Source organism: Ammodytes marinus (genome assembly GCF_949987685.1).
Source record: "Ammodytes marinus genome assembly, chromosome: 8".
Lineage (NCBI taxonomy): Eukaryota > Metazoa > Chordata > Actinopteri > Uranoscopiformes > Ammodytidae > Ammodytes > Ammodytes marinus.
The window spans coordinates 4334247-4357656 of record NC_137212.1 but is presented as its reverse complement, the minus strand read 5'-3'; the positions used below and the strand labels follow the sequence as shown (position 1 = coordinate 4357656).

Here is a 23410-nt window from a genome sequence, read left to right as displayed (position 1 = left end):
ACACACACACACACACACACACACACACACACAGATTAGGTTTGAAGGTTTTGGTGGCAGCACGCCCAAATGTGAAAACTTTCCAGTAAACTCGCAGATTACTTTTTTTTATTTATTTCTTTTATCAAAAAGGAGTGGGTTGGCTGATAAACATAACAGGTCACCATTAGGAATGTGCGGGATTTTTTTTACAAAATACTTTTTTTGGCCTGTAAAATATGTTCCTGGGGGCATTTTGGTGAATTTCAAGATGCAATTGTATCAAATGTTGGGGAAATAAATGTTTCAACAATTGTCCAATTGAACGCTGGCAAACATTTTAAAACCTTAAAGTAGCTGCAAGGAACTTTTAAATTATTCTGAAACAGCCTAATTTTTATTTTTTTTGGTAGCGGCAAACGAGACAATGCTATTTTGATATAGTTTTTTTAATTTTTCCTAACGGTTTATGGTTAACTAACATGTGAAGAGCCCTAGTCCCCTTTGTATCAGACGGAGAGAGAAATAGAGACAGATACCTGGTGCAGAGACTGTTAAAGGTATAGTGGGAACACTGCGACCGCCACACTCTTCCTCCATGAACAAAGGGCTTTCAAACAAGCCCAGACCTGAAGAGATGACACATGCTTTAAAGATCTGTGAAAAAAAAACCTACATATATCCCACTTTACATTGTGTGTGCGTGTGTGAGTGAGTGAGTGAGTGAGTGAGTGAGTGAGTGAGTGAGTGAGTGAGTGAGTGAGTGAGTGAGTGAGTGAGTGAGTGAGTGAGTGAGTGAGAGAGAGAGTGGCAGTGAGAGTGAGTGAGTGAGAGAGAGAGTGGCAGTGAGAGTGAGTGAGTGCATGTGTTTGTTCGTATTTGTACAACTATTTTTGTAAGAACCCATTTGAGTTTGCGACCTTAAGAGTGAGGACATTTTGGTTTTGGTGGGTTCTCACTTTGGGACAGACCTTTAAAGGGCTGTTTGAGGGTTAACACTAGGTTTTAAGGTTCAGGTATGAATTTGGTTTATGTTAGGGTTTGTGTAAGGGTTTGGGTCAGGCATGAAGTTTTTATAGTTAGGATATGTCGATGAGTGTCCTCACAAAGATGTGAGTGAGTGTGTGTGTGTGTGTGTGTGTGTGTGTGTGTGTGTATGTGTGTGTGAGTGAGTATGTGTTACCTCCTTGTGAGGCCAGCTGTCCCAGGTCAGAGTGTGAGCTGCTCTGAGCCATGTCGTCAGAATGACCGAACCTGAAGCGAGGGACACCGGTCACTTGGGGAGAACTGAAACACACAAAAAAACAAAACAAAATGTCAGCCAGTCTCATAATACAGCTGACTTTATGTTCATCTAGAATCCTCATTAGTGACTGCACTACAGCAGCTACACATTAGGACAATGCAATAAAGAATTCAAATCGTAAAATGAAAATTGTATTTTTAGAGTGTGAGAGTGAGTGTGTGTTTGAATGTGAGTGAGTGAGTGACTGTGTGAGTGAGTGAATGAGTCTGAGTGAGCGAGTGAATCTGAGTGAGCGAGTGAGTGTGCGTGCCTGTGTGAGCGAGCGAGCGTGCGTGCTTGTGTGATTGTGTAAGAGTGTGAGAGTGAGTGAGTGAGTGAGTGAGTGAGCGAGTGAGAGAGTGAGCGAGTGAGAGAGTGAGTGAGTGAGTGAGTGAGTGAGTGAGTGAGTGAGTGAGTGTGTGAGTGAGTGAGTGAGTGAATGAGTGTGTCTCACTGTATGGCCTGGTCAAAGCCCTCTGAGCGATGCACCACCAGAGTGGGAGTGTTGGGAACCATCCTGTCGTCTTCATCAAAGAAGTTCTGCTGCAAAACGACAGAGAATATAAGTGTTGGATCCAAACATAGCACATACACAACATTATGCTATCATGCTCAACAGCAAAATGATAAACTACATTAACCTTACTGGGAGGTAGTCTTGACTATATTGTTAAACGCCTTTGCAAGCAGTAGTTGAGTTATAATTAAAAGCAGAAACTGGTCTGTCTGTCTGTGTGTGTATATCTTGATGTATTTTCTTTGTTTTACCATCTCTTATGAAATGTTATGCCCCTGTAAAGCACTTTGAATGGCCTTGTGTCTGAATAGTACTAAATAAATAAACTTGCCTTGCCCTAATTGTGCTATATAAATAAATGTACCTTGCCATACAGAGACACACAGGAGTAAACGTTTCACATAAACATTTATAAAATAAGACATTAAAAAATTATACAATGAATTACATTTCTTGAATCTTGATTAATTTTATTTGTTTTTACTGTATCTCTTAAATGCAATTTCTAATGTCTAATCTTGACGTATTGTGTCTGAATTGTGCTATAGAAATAAACTTGCCCTGACATACAGAGACACACATGTTATGTTAAAATAAGACATTCAAAAATGATATTATGATGTTAAATTCTTTTAATAAATGTTACTTACAGCGCTGCTTTGGACCCCTGGAGCGAGCTGAGGGACACGCCGAACAGGAATACGCTGTGAAGTTACATTTAAAAAACTCATTAGCATTAGAATTAGCATTAGCAGTGATGGTAAATGGTCTCCACTTATAGTATATAGCACCTTTCCCTGGTTTTCAGACCCAAATCGATTTTCACTGTTTTGTACACATTCACCCAATCACACACACATTCACCCAATTACACACACATTCACCCAATCACACACACACATTCACCCAATCACACACACACATTCATACACCGATAGCACCAGCAGCTACCAAGCAGGGTGCAAGCTAACTATCAGGAGCAATTAAGGGGTTCAGAGTCTTGCCCAGGGACACTTGAACATGTGGCGTGGAGACTGGGGATCGAACCACCGACCCTGCAACCCAGTGGACGACCGCCCTACACACTTCACCACTGCCACCCCACACTATATACCGTAATACTGTGTGTATTGTTCCCTAACAAATGAACACAGAAATCACTAACCAGTTCAGATGTCTGGGCGGGGTGAATGTTCTGGCGAGCGGGCAGCTGCTGAGTTGGTCTCCGTGGCGACTGAGGCATCCTAGTACCGGAGCTTGTGATTGGTTGTTCGGTAGAGAAGGCCTCCATTGAAGTGCTCTCAACTAAAAACAGTCACAGAAATATATATAGTGCGCAAATGAACAGGGAGATCCAATGTATTTGACATTTAAATAGATTGATTTAGAGCGTTAAGGACAGTGAACAAAACCACTATCAAATCAAAATTGTGTGTTAACTAGACAGTGTTTAATTGTATATTTTAGGTTTTCGTTCAAATTTACAACACTGGTCAATGTGCAGAAAATCCTGCTGCATGTATTACTAATGTGTACAGACTTGAAATTTCACATTTAATAATAATAATAATAATGTATTGTCAAACTATTTGTTAGAAATAAATGAATGACACATTACCAATCAAAATGATGTTCCTACATGATTCTAAATTTCATTTTCAACAAGAATTTATTATTTAAAAAAAATCATGTGTAAACTAGACAGTTCTGTATTGACGACCCAAACAGTCAGTCAGGTCTATATGGAGAAAATCCATCTTTTTCCAGTAATGTGTTAAGATCTGAGAAAAATCAAGCATTTTCCAAACTTCCCAGACCTTGTACTAACCCTGCCTTCAGTGCCCTTATTGGAAGTTACCGGTACTTTAATTTTTTTTTTACTTCCACGTGTGTGTGTGTGTCACTCTTCCCTTTCAGACAGACAACAACATATTACATCTTTCTCAGTCATAGTGTCACTGTCAGATAACTAATTTGCCGTCGGGACAGTGTGTGAGCGCATGGGTCTGAGGTCTGAGTCTACTGTGTGTGTGTGTGTGTGTGTGTGTGTGTGTGTGTGTGTGTGTAACTTTGGTTCATTGTGCTGCTGCCTGTCTTGGCCAGGTCACCTTTGAAAAGGAGATTTCAATAGGTTTTCTCCTGGTTAAATAAAGGTTAAATAAAAAAGTGTGTTTCTGTCTGTTTATATGTGCGTGCATGTGTATGTGTCTGCATGTGTGTGTGTGTGTCTGACTGTTTAAGTGTGTGTCTTTGTGCGTGTGCCTGAGTCTTTGTGTGTGTGTGTGTCTGCGTGTGTGTCTCTCTGTGCTACAGGGTTTCCTGGATCTTACAGCAGGGCGTCTGGGAGTCAGCGGGCCTCTGGGTGGAGTCTGACGCCCCCAAACTCTCCTCCGTCTCTGTGCCGGGATCGGTTACGTCAGCGCCCTGAGAGAGAGGAGGGAAAGATCAAAAAAGGTAATAATGAAAACAGATGGCAATATAGATGGACTTATTTTAAAAAGGAGATACACTGCAGGTGAATGGGGCAAAAAATGTCATGAAACTTTGCCAGTTGGTTACTTAAAATAAACCAATAATTTTTTGTATTAGACATTTCTTCATAAATCTTTGAATAAATATGCACATTTGGCAATATCCAACTAATTATGTAAACATATTCATCTCTTTAAAAACCAAAAATCTAGTTAAGACAAGTTAAAATCATTATTTCATTTTATACAACATATTAAAGATTAAGAAATATGTATCCAAAATCAGTTAGGTACGGAACATATTTTGGATAAAGCTTTTTATCAATCAAAAAAAAAATATGTTCAGGTCTTCAACAAATTTTTTTTTTTGCAAGTTTTTTGCAAAAGTATCATAAATCAGATAATTAACAAAGTATGAAGAAATTCTTCTGCAATAACCTTCAGTATTCAGTATTAACCAATGTTTGAGGATTGGTTGAATAAACACCTAAAATGTACATTTAAAAATGTTATCATACTATATGAAAACCGTATCGTTACGAAAGCAAAATTGATGGTTCATGGTCGGCCTAATTGGGTTATGGGAAAGTGAGTGTGTGCGTGGATTGGGTCTGAGTCAATTAAATTACGTATGTGAGTTGGACAGGGTTTCCTGGATCTGACAAGATAATTAGTTATGAATGAAAAAGTAAATGAGAAAAAGATGGATACTGTCATAATGAACAGTCAAGGAAGAGAATAGTAGTTTGTTAGTATAAGCGGAGAAGGTTCCCACACACTATAGAGGTAACATGCCAGGATGTATTGGCAGAGCAACACATACACATTATTATGATTCATTTCTTCCCAATATGTAACAAAGGGCTCCTTCAGAATAGACCAAATATCCCAGGGAAAAACACTCCATACTTCCATACATATTACTTTGACATGTTAACGACCCATTAAGACAGCAGTCAAACTGTATATACACAGAATTTCAAATAGTAAGTTGTTTGTAATTTTTTTTTTTTTTTTTTTAAATACTCGCAACTTCTGAAAGCACTAACACCAACTATACTTTCCATAGTTATTCTTAGCACTGTTCTAAAGGTTATAAAAGAAGGATTTGTTTATGTGATGTGAATTGTGTGATTTATGATACATTTTGTATCTTAAAAACAAGCAGAAAATGCATTTTTAAGACTTGTTCGTAGTATATTTTACATTTTCCTTGTGATAGTTACTTAAAAAAAAAGGTGCAGAGAGGAACTTTCAGTTTTTATTCATTCTTGCGCCCCCTTTGGACAAACGCGGTAGTGTTTTTACCACGCCAGCTGTTGTTCTTGGGTGAGCGTATACCCATGACAAAGGCATTAAGAAAAACCATATAAAAATAGCATTCTTTGCACTGATGGTCTTGTTTACTTGTTACATGTATTTTATGATCAGAGGAAAAATTACAGTTTCAGAAATATTTAAAAGTTCCTCGTAGCACCTTTAAACCATTTTCAAGCTTTATTAGATAATACAGAGTTGAAATGGGGACAGAAAGAGAGGGGGGATGACCTGCAGTACTTCAAACAGCTTTCACACATTAAGATTACAAGTCTAGAGACCTTTAACTTTCCCTTTGCAGACACTGACTCATGTAAGACTATGACTAGAGTAAAAAGGTAAACAACTACAACACACACACACACACACACACACAGTTACAACACGGGTAAAAAAAAGCAAGTGACAGTGAAATGAGACAGTGTGGAAAAACTGAGTGTGTGAACTGGAAATCGACGTAAATTCCCAAAGTCCGGGAAGGGTTAACAAGGTGTGTGTGTGTGTGTGTGTGTGTGTGTGTGTGTGTGTGTTGGACGTGACAGCAACTGTGTGTGGGTGAGGAGGTTTTTAAAAAGGTCAAAGTGGTGACTGTGAAACACTTTATGGCTGCACTCCAATCCCCGACTGTTTAGTTTGGTAGAGAAAGATTTAGGATGTCCCAATACATGTGGTCAGATGCTGAAAAATACCCGCATGGCCTAACACATCCGGTCATGATTTCTAGTGTGAGAATCAGCCGTTTTTGGGACGATTCTGAGCCCACAATCCACAAAGGAGTTACGGGTTGTTTCAGAGGTGAAGCTAGTTGGGATGCAGTAGGCATACACTTGGGACATACTTTTACTTATTTATTTCATGATAACATTGCGCCGTGATGTTGTCTTGACGTCACTTCAGGTGCGCACTGGATTGTGGGTCAGAATCGCAGGATTTAATTATGCTGTTAATATCGTTAATATGCCGACAAAATGATGCATGTAGAGGATTGTTTTGATTGCGGAGCGGAACTTGCACTTTTATTTGAGACAAACTTAATTTAATTAAAGGAACTTGCGGGAGTTTTTCTTTTATATATTTTGTATACAAGAATAATTTTTTCCTTAACCGAGACGAAAACTGAACCAAACGGTGACTTCAAAACTAGGGTACGTACCGAACCATGACTATAGTGTACAAAAAAAGCTTTTTGTTTATTGATTTTTCTTAAATGGTTATGATTTACTAAACGGCTACGCGTGCACACCCCTAGTACCGTTACACCCCTAGTTAAATAGGAAAAAATGTGATTTGGAACGCAGGCTGTTCACAGGATTCCTTTACCTCTGCGTCGTCTCCTTCATACGCCTCGTTGCCGTCTCCGCTGCCATGGTTACTGTCGTCGCCCTCCTCACACATCTCTCCGTCCTCTTCCTCATCATCTTCTTCATCTTCCTCCTCATCTTCTTCCTCCTCCTCATCTTCCTCTTCATCGTAGTCCTACAGGGAAGCAAGATATTTTAAATTAATTTAAAATAAACAAACAAACAAATAAATAATTCAACTTCTTCGTAGTCCTGCATTGAAGCAGTGGGGGAATTATCTAATCAGTTTTATTTCTGTAGCCCAATATCACAAATAGTTTTGAATTATTACAGGCAAAGAAAGCAAGATATTCTACATTAAAAAAAATTATAAAATACCTCCTTTTTTTTTTGGCATTTTCAAGCTTTATTTGATATTATGGTGAGACAATCAAATCAACTTCCTTCGTAGTCCTGCAGTAAAGCATCGGGGGAACTATTATTTCATACATTCTGGGCGAAGTGGGTAGGGTGGTTGACCCTTAACTACAGGGTCAGTGGTTTGATTCCCCCGCCACATGTCACAGTGTCCCTGAGCAAGACACTGAACAGTAAATTGCTCCTGATAGTTAGCTTGCTATCTGTGTGTGAATGGTAACGTGTAAATGTAACAGGTCTCCCTTGAAAAAGAGTCTCCAGTCTCAATGGGATTTACCTGTATAAATAAAGGTTTGAAAAAAAAAAACACAACACCCTACCTGCTCCTCCTCCTCTTCATCCTCCTCTTCTTGGTCTTCTTCGCTCTCTGAGTCCGTTACTATGACGATGACTTCGTGCTGCAGTTGGTCTGTAGTGTCGCTCTGACTGAGCGTCACTTCCTCCATCATGATGGACTGAGACGCAGCAGCTTCTTCTGCCTCCTCCAGGGCTGATAACTCCTCCGTCTGTAGGGACAAAAATAACATGTGTTCACTAACCAATATATCACATGACACTGTTAATTACTGCTTAGTTAATGCTATTATATTGAAACAGGTGATATACATTTAGTATCCAAGCACATTATTATTATTAGCACATTAAATGTTCAGTAAGCGGAATGGTCAGTTTAGCTAACTTCCTGTCACTGTCAGTTAGCAGTCCCCTCCCTTGTCCCACGTCACCACATTAATGCACTGCGGTCTTCAAGCAGCGAGTTATCTAGCATCATCTCAGATCCATAAGTGTGATAAAACATGATGAAACCCATCAAAACAGACATTGGGAAGAATTTTTACCTGCTCCGCCATTGTAGGCGCATACAGTATACATTCACCCATCTGTCGCTCTGCACGTGCACCGTCAGTGAGACGGGTGCCGGTTTGTAGCATTCTCTCTTCTGATTGGATACCAGTTTCGGGATCCCCGAAAAGTTTATTTGACGATTAAATGCAGAGCGGGTGAATGAGAGATCGGCTTTATGAAACGTGCACACTATATAAGTCATCACTGTATGAATAAATAGTGATTTAACACTTCCATTACCATAAATAAATCGCTTACGTCACCTTTAAATTTGACTTAAAAGGTGCTATGAGGATGCGCTCGTGGCGCAGTGACAGTAATGCTATCTGTAACATTGTATTTAGCGGTACATGGTTTCTCAAATAGATTTCATTAGTCGATAACTACGAGAGAAGTCTTGATGAAAAAAAAACCATAACCATCACTCTTCAAGCATAAAAAAAGCAGTTTTGTTTAATGCAATAAAAAGGTGAGAAGTGGATCGACGTGTCAGCTGTTTTCTATTATTAATACCTGGCTTACTTCTGCACCGTCTTGACTGTCTGTTGGAACCACCCCCTCAGCCTCAGCACTCTCCTCCACCAGAACCTCCTCCTGTTTAGAACAAGATACAAGTGTAAATATAAACACACACACACGATATGATCAAATTATGCAGTCTTATTTGTAATGGTATTAACCGCTAACTTCTACAGTCAACTAAACTTCAATAATCATTCTTAGCACTATTCCAAAGGTTATTACAGAATGATTTGTTCATATGTTACATGCATACATACATTTTATTCGTGCATCCGTGCATGTATACAATGTGTGTGTGTGTAACTATAACCCCCTCCTCTCACCTCTGGCCCGACTCTCTGTATGATGCGTAGCTTCTTGGGTGGATTCCTGTTTGTGTCTTCCGGTGTCTCTGTGTCTGTTGCCATGGTGCTGCTCTCCTCTTCCTCACGCGGACGTTTGGACATCGACAAGGTGCCTGGCGTCGCTGAGACTGTTGACAAGGCATTATGTTATTTTGTGGCATTTTCAAGCTTTATTAGATAGTACAGAGTTGAAATGGGGAGACAGAGAGAGAGAGGAGGGATGACCTGCAGTAAAAGGTCCACGGGTCGGATTTGAACCCGCGACCACTGCAACGAAGGCCGGAGCCAATATGGTACGCGCTCGGCTCTATCCACTACGCCACCAGAGCCCAACGTTATGTAATGTTAAATATTTATTTTTATTTTTTATTAGACAGCTTGGAGACAGTGATGAAATGGGGTAGAGAGGGGAATGACATGCAGAGATGCAACAAAAATTTTTTTTTTTAAACATGTGATTGTTGTGTTACGATTAACTGTTGAAATTCAGCGATTAATTGTTATTCAAAAAATAAATAATTGTTTGACAGACCTCCTTAAAATATGGTCTCGTTTGCTGTTACATGTCATTTATGATCATCAGAGGACAAATGAGACTGTTTCAGAAATATTTAAAAGTTCCTCGTAGCACCTTTGAATACAAAAAATAACAAATTATACAGATTTAAAAAATAAAAATAAATTCACCTGTTCCAAACACAGATGAGGAAGTTGAGGGCCATTCCACCTGGGAGCTCATTGGTGTCTCCATGACGACAGGCGGCGGAGGCTCCTGATTGGTTGGTTCCGGATGAGTCACACTCTGCTGCTGTGTCGGTTGGACGAAGGCTGTGGCCTGTGTCTGCGTCTGCTGCGCGGTTAGCATGGAGCTAGCTAGCGTGGTCTGGACATTTGGGCTGGCCGAACGCACGGAGCCGCTCGCACTGCCGTACACAGTCACATGTTCCACGGGGGGGCCTTCAGTAGACTGCATGGCTGGAGAGGAAAAGATAGTGGAAAGGTTCGGAATGGAACGGTATGCGCATCGAAACCGCACTAAACAGAGCCATGATCCTGTCTCGCAGAATCGCGATTTAAAAAAAAATGTTTTACATATTTTTTTAAGGAACACAAACACACACCTGAAAATGTGAACACACAAACAAAATACAAAATAAGATTAACAACTAGCATTGCATACTCTACTTTACAGGTTTATAAGGACATTGTACTGTTTTTTTTTTATATATATTTTAATCCGGCCAAATCTGATGGTTGGTTTCCTACGTCTGAAGCATTGTAGTCACTTATTTTTATTTATTTAATTTCATTTAGGATCCCTTTTAGTTATTACCGTAGTAACAAATATTCTTCCTGCAGTACACACAAGACAAAACAAAAGAAAAAAAGACGTTCAAAGTTACAGTAATATTAATGCTTTTACCTTCCTGTGTCTCCACCTGTGTGGTTGGCATGACAGTAGCGGTGGGTGTTGGCGTGGGTACGGTAGCCGGTGTGATCATAGGCCTGATGCTGGCTCGGGGAGTGGGTTTGTTCCCCGGGTTAACGGGCTGTTTGCTGGACGAAGCCACAACCGGCGTCGGCTTGATGTTGGCGGTCGGCGTCTCGGATGAACTGGCACTGACACACAGACAGAGAACAACATGTGAAAATATGGCATGTTTGGAGAGACTCACCCTGCGTTCCAATACCCATGCTATTTGTATGGTAGAAAAAATATTTAAGATCCCCCCCGCCCCGATTCCAGTAGCCAGATTTAGGATGAAATAAAAGAGTAACAGTATGTCCCAATAGTATGCCTACTGCATCCTAACTAGATACTTTTTATCGTCGGATGTAGTATGTAGAATAGAAAGAGTATGTGATATCGGAACGCAGGGAGAGGCTGTGTTGGAAACGGCCTATTAACGTCCTCCCTCCTACATACTCGATATAAACCAATGAGCAGTCTTAGGTTGCGTTCCGAATCGCATACTCTTTCTTTTTTCTATCCTACATACTACATCCGACAATAAAAAAGATTCTAGTTAGGATGCAGTAGGCATACTATTGGGACATACTTTTCTCTCTTATTTCATCATAACATTGCGCCTTGATCTTGCCTCTTGCTTTTATATCCGTCGCATCCCCGTTTGTTTTCATATGGAGGCTTCGTCAATGTTACGTCACTTCACGTGCGCACTGGATTGTGGGTCAGAATCGCCCAAATAGGATGCACTTTTCAACACTAACAATCTTGGCCGCATGAAGTAGGACATCCGGGTACTTCTAACCATCCTAAATCTGGCCACAAGAATCGGGACATCCTAAATCTTTTTTCTACATACTATATAGTAGAAAGTATGCCATTCGGAACGCAACCTTAGTGTTGGTGTGTCTTACCTGCCCCTGTCTGCAGCTGGGGTTGTCTTCAGACTGATCTGTCTCTGCTCTGTGCCTCTCTGCTGCTCCTGGGTCTGAAAACCAGGACAAATGAAGTCATGATCGATTCAATAGCAATGTTTTAAAAATTGAAGTTATACACTATAGCTTTAACCGTCTTAAACCCCCTCTCCCCCCCACTACCTTGCTGGGCCCGGGCTACAAATTGAATCATGAGTTTTTGTATCGTTACAGCCTTAGAAGTTACACACTATAGCTTTTTTTAACAGACTTAAACCGTCACCTTGCTGGGCCCGGGCTCCTGGGGCTCGTCCCTCTGCTCCTGCCTCTCCTCTCGCCCCCTCAGGTCCCTCAGCTCTCTCTCCTGCCGGCTGAACCGACCCTCGTACTGAGACTTCAACGCGCTCACTCGCACCTCCAGCTCCTCGCGCTGCTGCTGCAGCTCCTCGTTGTCCTTCGTCAGCTGGTCGTTGGTGCCTGGTGGAAGAAATCATAATTTGTTTGATCAATTTGGATGCATACACAGACAGGTGCAGCTCAAGCAACTAGAATATCATGGAAAAGTACATTTTTCTTTCTCTCCGATTTGATTCAAAAAGTGAAATTTAAACATTTTGTGAAACTCAAAAAATTTGAATATCGTACAAAAGTTTATTTATTTCAGTAATTCAACTTCAAGGTGAATGAGATGCAAAATGAGAAATGTCAAGCCTTTGTTTGCAATAATTTGTTGATTATGGTTTAAAGTTTATGAAAATTTGAAATCAATGAAAAAGGGATTTTCAATACAGTAATGACGGCCCTCTAGAAAGTATAATCATCCATATGTACTCAGTACTTGGTTTGGGCCCCTTTTGCATGAATTCCTGCCTATATATTAGATATATTATATAAATATAAGACTATAGATAGACAGACAGACAGACAGACAGACAGACAGACAGACAGACATTCTGCCTTACGAGTGAGTTCGTTGATCTTCTGTCTTGCATAAACGATGGCCTTTCTGGTCTTGTCGGCCATTTGTTTTTTCAGCGTCTCTTCTTGCCTCGTCAGCTCTGCCTGCAGTTTTGTGACTTGTTCCTGGGCGTTACGTGCTTCAGTCTCTCGCTCTGTAACCAGCTGTAGCCAAGAAGACGTATTAATAAATGAATATATGTAGGAAAAAACACAACAACCTCAGCATTATCTATATACAGCCTTTTTCAAAAACATGTTTGGATTAATTTTAAAGACATAATTGTACAATTTTTGACCCACGATTCGATACCTACAACGATTTTTTTAAATTTTAAAATAATTTTATTTAAATAACATGTATAATAAAATGTAACTTAATGTAACATTTAATAAAAATAACCCGAAGAGATTTGAACACAAAGAACAATATAAGCAAAATGAATAAATAAGATATAACATCTCTCTTCTCTGTAACAAAATATTACTGTTGAAAACTAAAAATGACTGTGCTGTAAACCAAAAATCAAGTTAGAAACCAAAAAAAAATAAAACGTGATACAGGGTCTCGGCTCTGTGTATTGCGATTTCAGTTTCGATATGCATATCGTTACAGCCCTAGTAAATGCACACACACTGATCCGCGTTAGTCTTTCCGTCAACATGCAGGAATGGTTGTGTAAAAGGATGACGATTATGTGTGTGACTTGTTGTGGTATTTACCTTGTTTGCGTTCTCCAGCTGTGCTTCCAGTTCTTTGGTCTTGGCCTCTGATTGGCTCATAGAGTCTCGGAGGGTCTGCAGCTCCTGAACCGAAGCCTGCCGCGCCTCCTCGTCCTGGGACGGGCCCGCTGCCGCATCAGACACCATCTGGAGGAAAGATATAAAAGAGTATTAAGCTCACACCAGCACAAAAGCAGTGGCTATACACAGCCGTTTGATTGATTTCTATCTCCTGCGAGTTTAAATTTAAATCAATGATTCGACTCCTTTCTGATTTTCTCTACTTATGACATCTATTGCAGCATGTCCGTCCTGGGAGAGGGATCCCTTACTCTGTCTCTCACACACCTTACTGTCAACTCTCCCTGAGATTTCTCAATTTTCTAATCCCGATAAAGGGTTTTTCCTGGGAGTTTTTTCTCAGCCGAGCTAAGGGTCTAAGGGCATAGGGTGTCATACTGTATGGAATGTAAAGCCCACTGAGGCAAATGTCTATTTGTGATAGTGGGCTACACAAATAAAACTGATTTGATTCTCACACACACACACACACACACACACACACCTTGTCATGGTCCACCTTGAGTTCATCGTACTGGGTCTTGTAGCGGCGGCCGATCTTCTTGACCTGGGTGATGGTCCGGACCTTCTCCTGCAGCTCGTGGCTCTTGGCCTCCCCCTCCCTCTTCAGCGCGTTCCTCTCCTCGGTGACCCGCCCCATCGTCTCACGCAGGGTCAGGATCTGGCCTTGAAGGGTTGTGGTTAGATTATTGGCCCTAAAGAGAGAAAATTTAAAGTTTGTAAGAAGTTGGCGCCCGTGGCACAGTGGTTAGAGCGTCCCCCCCTAGAGGCTTATGTCTCGCAACAGACCCGGGTTCGAATCCAACCCGGGCCAGTTCTCTACATGTCCTCCTCTATGCCCCATTTCAACTCTGCCCCTCATAAACTCTTAATATCTTTTTTTTTCAAAAGCTTAAAAATAACTTAAAAAAAAACATTTTAAGAATAAAAGTTTGTGATGAGTGTAAAAACTGAACCATTTTTTTCTTCTGGAGATATGACCTAAACATGTGGTTGGGGCTGTGAGGGAACAGGTAAATACTGTTCAATTAATTGTCAACAGTGATGGAATTTATGTCGTCCTCACCTGGCGGTCTCTGCTTTGAACCTGGAGCCCTCCTCAGAGAGCTGCTGGATGCGCTTCAGATGTCCCTCCTTCTCAGAGTGGAGACGCTTGTACTCTTCTGGGTCAGAATCCTTCTGCTGGCTCACCAAATGCTACAAGAACAAAAAGAGGGGAAAGGTTAGTGCGTTGGTGGTGTTTAATGAATAAACAAATACAATTGTTTTCTTAATACATGCTAAATTAAAGTATTCAACCAACGGTACTTTGAAAATAAAAATAAATAAAAGTTTAATCTAGGTATGCACCGAAATTAAAATTATTGTCTGAAACCGAAATCGGGAAAAAATTTAACAGTTCGCCAAAAGGCCGAAACCGAAAGAGGATTTTGCAGTTTTGTTTTTTGGTTACTCTCTTTACTGCCATTTACTTGTTTACAAGCGTGCAGCTCTTTTAAAAAATATATTTCCTTATTGTCATTTAATTCGTCAATTGTCTGTAATTTTTTTCGGCCTTTTAACCGTTTCGGCCAAAAACGGAAAATTATTGAACCCAATATCAAAGCGAAACAATCTACTTTTAAGTAATAATGTACTTTTCAGCCCTTCTTAAAAAGGCATTGTTATGTTTTCTCTAGTCCCTCCACAGACCTGTGTGCGAGCTTGCCAGCGCTTGATCTCTCCCTCCAGGATTTTCTTCTCGGCCTGAAGCATTCCGCTCTTCTCACTCAGCTCAGAGTTCGCCTGTTGCAGCGGCAGGATGTCCGACTCTAGTCTTTGAATCTGAAACAAACACAAAGGATGAATGAATTAATACTTTATTCCAGACTCAAAGTTCCATATAAGACAACACAAATAAAAGGTCAACATATTAAAATTAGAGCCGTCAGTTGAACGCGTTATTAACTATGTTGTTTTATATTTTGGTTTTCAATAAGAAAATAAGAAGTTCCAATTATGTTTGTGTATGCTGTTCTAGGGGTGGAGGGGATCTACATTGTGGGCTATTTGCACTGAATAGGAAATTATGATATTTCAGAAATAATACACGGAATAACAAGGGTGTAGAGAATTTGTGTGATAAGAGCGTTAAAATGAGAAAAAAAATAATGGGACAAAAAGAAATCAAGGGACTTTTAGATAATAGATAATGTGCGAGTTAACTTTGCCATTAATGCGATTCATTGCGATTAAATATTTTAATGTGTACTTGTATAGTGTAAGAGCTTGTAATGCAGTTATATACCTTAGCCTGTGTTAGCTGTAGCTCCTGGTCCGCCTTGTCTTTCTCCTCTCGCAGCATCTTGTTGGTTTCCATCAAGATGCTCATGGTCTGAGTCTTCTTCATGAGCTCATCGTGCTGAGCCAGGGTCTTAGCTGTTACCTAGGAAACATTACAATGGACTTTTGATCATATAGTTGATCCCTTCGTTTGAGTGGACAGTAAAGAGACACGTTTGTCTTCTTAGTGTATTTCATTATGTACAAAATTAGTTAACCACAAACGTTTAGGAGAAATTATGAAAATAAAAACCTATTTTTTTAGAGGGTTTTAATAAAGTTTTTTGCATTTTTTTATGTGTTTTGGAGACACATTAATTCATTTCCAATCAAAATTAACACAAACTATTGAGAGATGTCTGCCCGACTTAGAGTGTGTTTCTCAATGGGATTTACCTGAATAAATAAAAGGTTAAAAAATAAAGAAAAAGTAAACACAGACCTGCATCCTCTCCTTGATAGATAGATAGATAGATAGATAGATAGATAGATAGATAGATAGATAGATAGATAGATAGATAGATAGATAGATAGATAGATAGATAGATAGATAGATAGATAGATAGATAGATAGATAGATAGATAGATAGATAGATAGATAGATAGATAGATAGATAGATAGATAGATAGATAGATAGATAGATAGATAGATAGACAGACACCCACCTGCATCCTCTCCTTGGCTGCGCTCAGACTGTCTTGCAGCTCCTTCAGCTCTCTCTCCAGATGTTCCACTCTCAGACGGTGACGCAGACTCTCGCCCTGAGCCATCTCATAACGAGACTCCGCTATCTCCTTCTCCCGGCGCACAAACCTGGGCAGAGACAATATAAGGGATATACACAATACAATACATTACAATAAGCTTTACTTTCACTTGAAAGACTCGAAAGAGAGATCCCTCTCTCCCCCTTTCAACTCATCTTTACAACTATCTAATAAAAAGGTTCTAAACCCCCCCCCCCCCCCTAAAATATTAGCCTGGTGCTACCAGACCATCATACTTCATTTCATTTGTACAGAAGGTCTGGCAGTGCTGTAATTGGCAAACGTTCACTCATGGAGGCGGGTGTCTGTTAAAGTTTAAAACTATTGGATCTGCCCAGTGCCACTCTGGATTAGCCAACCAATCGCATAACGTTTGGTCGTCACGTGTGTCATGAGCCGGCTTCTGGCAACTGAAACTGGAGCGCGACTTCGACGTCATCGTTCTCAGCCACTCGCTCTGTTCGCTGATTGGACCGGCTGTCGAATCTCCGGCAAAACTGGGAAATGGGCTGTACACCCAGACTGACTACTGAAGGGAAAATAAAATTTGTCCGGAAGTAGGCGGGCGGGCGGAGCCAGGCTACTAAAATATGCTATGAAAACCTTTAAATATTTCTGAAAAAGTCTAATTTTTCCTCTGATCAACAGCAAACAAGACGATCATCTATTTTTATATAGATTTTCTTAACGCCTTTTTCATGGGTACGCTCATCCAGGAACAACAGCTGGCCACGAAAGTGGAAGTGTTTTAACTAAGTCGAAAGTTCCTCGGAGCACCTTTACATTTTTTTTAACAAAAATAATAAAATTTGAGATATTACCTGAGGATCTCGAGGACCTGGTCTTGAGACTTGCCCTCTTCAGTGAGGGAGATGTTCAAGGGACTTGCGTTGGCGGCGCGTTGCAGGTTCTCAGACATCTTGGTGCTCAGACTCTCGACCTGCTGGTGAAGCAGATCGTTCTGTGTCTGCACCTCGTTATAACGCGTCTCCATCTTAGACATCTCCTCCTGGAATATGAACAAAAACAAATTTAACAATACTATAACCAACCTTAAATACCCTAAATCCGCCAAACTCTACCTGTAACCGTTTTAATTAGGCTATATTCTACTTTCACTCACTTATTTTTCATTGCAGCCATTCTACATCTGTCTGAATGTTAAACATTTTATTCTTTATCAGTTGTTGTATAGTTGAAGTATTTGCATTGTATATCTATTGTTATTTTTGCTTTGTTGCATTTGATTGACTCGACATCATTGCATTGAGGGTCACACACACACACACACACACACACACACACACCTCAATTGATCTCGAGTATAAATAAAGGTTAAATGAAAATGAAATGAAATATCCAACCCACCTTGAGTATCTTCTCCTGCTCCTCCCAGGACACCCTGGCCTCCAGCAGCTGTGCGCCCGTCCTCTGAGCTCTCTCCTCCAGCTGGTGTTTCAGCCCGGCGGCCTGTAGCGCCTGGAGCTTAGCCGCCTGAAGAGCCTCCACGTCCGCCGCATGGAGCATCATCTCACGCTCATACTTATCCTGAGCTTCTGCTGCTAGTTTAGCCTAGCAAAGGGAAATATATTTCAATCAATCAATCAATCAATCAATCAATCAATATTTTCACTAGAAAGACACTGAGGTTTCCCTTGTTTACAGTGACGAAGAGCATACACAACAAACACAATTATAAGGATAACAATGAGCAGAGGAAACAGAAATAAAATAGGATAAAAATTAATATATATATTAACTTAAATAAAGTGTATAAAATACAAAAAAAAGAGCAAGATTAAAATAAGATGAAATACTAAATGAACAATGAATTCAGCTAAAACAGTTAAAATTCAGTAATCATAGATTTCTTTTGAGATTATCTTTGCATGTTAAATAATAAAAATCCGAGCAAGGAATTTTTAACACAGTAAAATCAAGTATTTAAAAAAAAAAACATCTGTTCATGCTGTTTACCTGCTCCTGGCTGTCCTGTAGCGCTTGCTGCTGCTGTGATTCAGCCACGGCCACACGCTGCAGCGCGGCCTGGTGGTCGGCATGGGAACTGCTCAGACTTCTCCTCAGACCCTCCATCTGACAAACAGACACACATAAACAAAAACACACACACACACACACACACACACACACACACACACACACACACACACACACACACACAAATAAGCAAAACACACACACACACACACACACACACACACACACACACACACACACACACACACAATGAGCCATTTTCCTTTACTGTAATCAGTGTATTTGTTTTTATTATTTTTTCTATTTTTCATGTATCTTACTGTATGTTTTTTTTATTGTATTTGTGCTTTTCATTTTGTATTGTTGATATGTCTGAAATAAATGTAATCAATCAATCAATATTTAACACAAAACTATATAAAAACAGCATTCTTTGCACTGATGGTATTGTTTGCTGTAATATGTCATTCATGATCATCAGAGCAAAAATAAGACTGTTTCAGAAATATAAAAAAGTTCCTCGTAGCACCTTTAATATAACCCACCTGTTCCTCCAGTGAGGCCATGTCTCTCTTCTTCTGCTCCTCTGACTCTAGTTTGTGTCTCTCTGCCTCTCTGAGCTTTTCCTCCAGACCGCGACGCTGCTTCTCAGCCTCCTTCATACGAGCCTCGATGGAGGAGCGTGCCTCGTCCGTTACCTGGAATAAGACGTGTGTGTGAGTGTGGGGGGAGGTGTTACAGCAGCAAGCAAAGCAAGACGTGCATAAACAAGACCTATAGCTAAACATAACTTTTTTTTCTTTATAAATGCAGAGGCTTCGGAAAATGTTGAAATTATTTAGATACTTATATGAAAAAGAAAGAAATGTGGTCTAAAATTTACAAAAGAAAAATAGTATTCACAACAGGACTTTTGTATGTTGGCTAAAAATGGGGTTGACCTGCAGTAAAGGTCCACGGGTCGGATTTGAACCTGCGACCACTGCAACGAAGGCCGGAGCCGATATGGTACGCGCTCTATATCCACTACGCCACCGGAGCGCCCCGATTTCTGTTTGTTTTTCACCTGTTTCTCTTTGTCCAGTGACTCCTCTAGGCTCTGGGCCATGGCTCTGTATTGCTCCATGCTGGCGGTGGCCGCTCGGAGGCTCTCACCCAGCTCCTCTGCCCGTGTTTCAGCCACACGCAGGCGGCCCTGCAGGTCCTCACGGTCCACATCCGAACCATGTAAGCCTGGAGGAAGTGGGGGAAAAAATATAGGAGATTTTTGGTGGTTAAGAGTATGTTGAGATAATGGCCTTTAAAGATGGTTGTTTAGGAGAAATATGGAAATATGGACGCAGACAGACAAGGTTTTAGTCAAATAAACACCTAAACATACATATTGGAACTTTAATTTTAGTATGAAAGAGTGAGTGAGAAAGAGTGTGTGTGGGTGTGTGAGATCGAGTGAGTGAGTGAGTAAGACAGTGAGTGAGTGAGGAAGAGAGAGTGTGAGTGAGTGAGTGGGTGAGGGTGAGTGAGCTAATGTGTGTGAGTGTTTACCTCTTAGAATAGGAGTGGATGGGGAGCCGAGACTGTGACGTGAATCTCCGCTGCCTTGCTGCATTCTGAGTGTGTTGAGTTCCAGCTCTGCAGAATTCAAATGTTCCTTCGTTTTCTGCTGCAGAGAAATCTGTGTCTCCAGCTGCCTCTTGGCCTCCATCAACTGGATCTGTGGGAAAAAAAATCCCAAAATAAAGTATCTATAAATAAGTATTGTCGCCTCTAACAACCTTATTATAGTTGAGTATCAATAAAGTATCAATTAAGACTTGGATTGTTAAGGAGTCTCGATAATGGTATCAATATCAATAAAAATGCAAGGACACACGAAAAGTATGGTTGGTGAGCAAGGTATTTAAGGCAAGTATTTTATATAATTTATTTAAATTATTATATATACATTTTTATCCGATTTTATTTCTGTTTTCTCTGTTCATTATACGTTATCCTAGTGATTGTGTTTATTGTGTATGCTTGTCGTCACTGTAAATGAGGGAAACCAACAAGGTTTTAGTCTAAAAAAACATCTTAATGTATTTTTTTTACTTTTTTTTATTTATTTACTAGTATGGAAGAAGAGGTCAGGTTGTTCTTAAAAGACAATTATCCCTGCCCGAGTGAGTTCTCTGCATGTATTCCCTTCTTTGCCCCATTTCACCTCTGTCTCTACAAATCTGTCTAATAAAGCAAAACATGCCAGTTATCATTGATTAAGTTTCATGACTTACCTCCTGGTTTCTGGTGAGCATGTGGCGTTGCTCCACTTCGTTCTCCAGCCGTTTCTGAAGCTGTGAAATCTCTCTCTCCTGTTTCTCCAACTGCTCGTTCAGACGCTGTCGAGTGTCCGTCTCTGAGCGCTCCAGAGTGGCCTAGAGGAGAGCAGGTGTTATCACTTTGACCTCTGTGTGTGTGTGTGTGTGTGTGTGTCTATGTCTGTGTGTGTGTGTGTGTGTGTGTGTGTGTGTGTGTGTGTGTGTGAGTGAGAGAGAGAGTGTGAGTGAGTGTGTGGATCTTTTTGTAGATTCATCCTCATATAAGTCAAGGTACAAATCAATGAGTGGTTCACAATCACATTCCTAGTAAAATGTTAAGTTTACTCTTAGATTTGAAGGTTTTACTCTTTCTTTGTTTAATTAGGGTGGCTTTTTAGTTGTAGGCTATGTTTGAGGAAAACATACGGGAGTTTAATTTATGCAATGTTGAACAAATTGGCAAAATAAATAAACAAAACTGCAAAAGCCTCTTTTGGTTTTCGGTTTCGGCCAAGGCTTTTCCTCTGCGTTCAAATCCCCATACTTCCCTACTATTTAGTATGCCAAAAAAAATATTAAGGATTTCCCAATACATGCATGTCAATTGAAGTATGCTGAAAATACGTAAATGCCCCACTAACTCCAATAGCATTTTGGAGTATTCGTCTTTATTCTTGACATTTTTCAACAAATGAAACAACATAATGAAAAATAAAAAACTTCCTTATCTGATTTTGTTTCTCTCCTGTGGCCCTTAAACTCTTCTGTACTTTAGTATGTAGTGTAGTAAAAAGAAAAGAGTATGTGATTGAGAAGGCAGGGTTCATTTGGGTGCATCCCTACTAATAACTCATGTAATAAAGGGTTAACTGCGAGTGTTACCTGGATGGTGTGTAGGTTGGAGAGCAGCAGGTTCTGTGTGTGCTGTTGACCCTGGGTGTTCTCTTTCTCCTGCGTCAGTCTGGACTCCACCAGCTTCAGCATGTTGTTCTCCTCACGCAGGCTCTCCGCTCGGCCCTGAGAGGGAAGGAAACAGGGAAAAGATGGGTCTAGACATCCAATATACACTCACCGGCCACTTTATTAAGTACACCTCTTCAATTGCTTGTAAAAACAAATAGCTAATCAGCCAATCACATGGCAGCAACTCAATATATGTCAGACTGTGGCGAATTGGGTAGGGGGCGGTCGAGCCTCAACTAAAGGGTCGGTGGTTCGATCTCCCGTCTCCCCACCACATGTCAAAGTGTCCCTGAGCAAGACGCTGAACCCTAAATTGCTCCGTATGAAAACACCCGGGAATGCGACGGATATAAAAGCAAGAGGCAAGCTCAAGGCGCAAAGTTATGATGACATACATAAGTAAAATTATGTCCCAAGTGTATGCCCACTGCATCCTAACTCGATTATCTTTATGGTCAGATGTAGTATGTAGAATAGAAAAAAGAAAGAGTATGCGATTTGGAATAAAGGGACAAACTCGGGCACAAACGTCACTGTGAAAAAGTAAAAGATTTTCTGGAACATAAATACAGACCTCGGCCATGGACAGTTTCTCTTTGGCGGCTCTGAGATCCTCGTTCAGCGTGTGTATGGTCTGTTCATGCTTCTGTGTGGAGGCCGCCATCTTCTGTTCCTTCTCTCTGAGTGAAGAGATCTCCTTCCTGTAGCCCTCAACGTTATCCTGCAGCATCTCATACCTGAGAGATTCATAAAGTTAAGTTATCTTTATTAGTCAATTTACACAAGGCACATTGAAATTCGTCTTTTTTTGCATATCCCCCCTTTTAAAGTTACCACACTTCGGAGGGAGTCAGAGCGCAGGGTCAGCCATAGTACAAAATATTTTGACAACAAGCCTTCTCCAGTAGACCAGAAGAAACAATGGCAAAGTGTCGTTTTACTTAGAGGAATAGTTCAAAATTTTTACATTTGTAGCTTTTTGCCTCACTCAAAAAAAGGCAACAAAAAGTGTTCCTGTAACTGTGCGTGCATTTTAAATATAAAAATGGGCAACATTTTGAACTATCCCATTAATAATCAGAATAGTAGTTACTTTCTCAAAAAAGTTCTGTTCATGATTTTTAAAAGAGCACCTTTTTCATCTTTTCTGACCTATAAATGTTGTTATAATGTTTTGGAGTCATGTTAAACTATACTAAAGTGTCAAAATAATGACGTACATGCATTTAGACGTATTCCCTGCCGACCGTCTGGGGTGGCTGTGCACCATGATAATCAGAACATTGGTTCCTTTTTAAAACAAATCAACACAGTTCTGTTTAAAAAAAAATTAAACGTACCTTTTAGAGGCGAACTCCAGCTGTGTTGAAACTTTGGCGTTCTGTGAGTGAAGGTCAGAGATTTGATCCTGGAGTTTCTCATTCTGCCCGGTAACAGCCTTGTCACTCTCCACGCGCTCCTTCTTATAGGTCGAGAACACTTCCTGCAACTGCACATGCAATCAAGATATTTGTATTATATCAACTATATCAATTATATTATATCAACTAGGGGTGTGCAGGACATGTGTACGCATAAAAAAAGCATTGAACATTAGGGGAAAAAATCAATACGAAAACCATTGTTTTTGTTAATAAAGTTTTGAAAATTATTTCTATGTGGTTTGGGGAAACACATTCATGAATTTATTTCTCATCAAGTGTGACAAACGATTTAAAGTTGAGAAAAACTAGTCTGCAGTATCCATGTGTATTGAGTGAGTGAATTAGTGAGTGAGTGAGTGAGGGTGTGTGTGTGTGTGTGAGTGAGTGAGTGAGTGAGTGAGTGAGTGAGTGAGTGAGTGAGTGAGTGAGTGAGTGAGTGAGTAACGCAGTGCGAGTATCAGCGCTGCAGAAACAAATGCAAGTGCAAACACAGAGG

At 40.3% G+C, this 23410-nt stretch overlaps 1 protein-coding gene across 4 annotated transcripts in view; it reads right to left on the bottom strand.

The window, feature by feature from the left end:
* Positions 1 to 23410, bottom strand: part of tprb (translocated promoter region b, nuclear basket protein) — a gene marked incomplete at its 5' end in the record, with an annotated part of 34993 nt that overhangs the window by 2675 nt on the left and 8908 nt on the right. For 2 of the 4 annotated variants that reach the window (XM_080033280.1, XM_080033277.1), the window contains 31 exons: positions 519 to 608; positions 1163 to 1266; positions 1719 to 1807; positions 2432 to 2485; positions 2947 to 3086; positions 4112 to 4205; positions 6890 to 7045; positions 7608 to 7793; positions 8647 to 8727; positions 8979 to 9127; positions 9687 to 10052; positions 10423 to 10619; positions 11382 to 11455; positions 11665 to 11858; positions 12344 to 12503; positions 13062 to 13208; positions 13627 to 13837; positions 14209 to 14339; positions 14835 to 14966; positions 15430 to 15567; positions 16131 to 16278; positions 17054 to 17241; positions 17601 to 17804; positions 18210 to 18326; positions 18776 to 18928; positions 19297 to 19463; positions 19776 to 19944; positions 20504 to 20644; positions 21410 to 21544; positions 22065 to 22227; positions 22831 to 22979. In XM_080033280.1, coding sequence (XP_079889406.1) covers positions 519 to 608; positions 1163 to 1266; positions 1719 to 1807; positions 2432 to 2485; positions 2947 to 3086; positions 4112 to 4205; positions 6890 to 7045; positions 7608 to 7793; positions 8647 to 8727; positions 8979 to 9127; positions 9687 to 10052; positions 10423 to 10619; positions 11382 to 11455; positions 11665 to 11858; positions 12344 to 12503; positions 13062 to 13208; positions 13627 to 13837; positions 14209 to 14339; positions 14835 to 14966; positions 15430 to 15567; positions 16131 to 16278; positions 17054 to 17241; positions 17601 to 17804; positions 18210 to 18326; positions 18776 to 18928; positions 19297 to 19463; positions 19776 to 19944; positions 20504 to 20644; positions 21410 to 21544; positions 22065 to 22227; positions 22831 to 22979 — 4627 coding nt within the window. The remainder of the gene's footprint in view (positions 1 to 518; positions 609 to 1162; positions 1267 to 1718; positions 1808 to 2431; positions 2486 to 2946; positions 3087 to 4111; positions 4206 to 6889; positions 7046 to 7607; positions 7794 to 8646; positions 8728 to 8978; positions 9128 to 9686; positions 10053 to 10422; positions 10620 to 11381; positions 11456 to 11664; positions 11859 to 12343; positions 12504 to 13061; positions 13209 to 13626; positions 13838 to 14208; positions 14340 to 14834; positions 14967 to 15429; positions 15568 to 16130; positions 16279 to 17053; positions 17242 to 17600; positions 17805 to 18209; positions 18327 to 18775; positions 18929 to 19296; positions 19464 to 19775; positions 19945 to 20503; positions 20645 to 21409; positions 21545 to 22064; positions 22228 to 22830; positions 22980 to 23410) is intronic. The other 2 variants (XM_080033278.1, XM_080033279.1) reach the window with 2 other exon arrangements.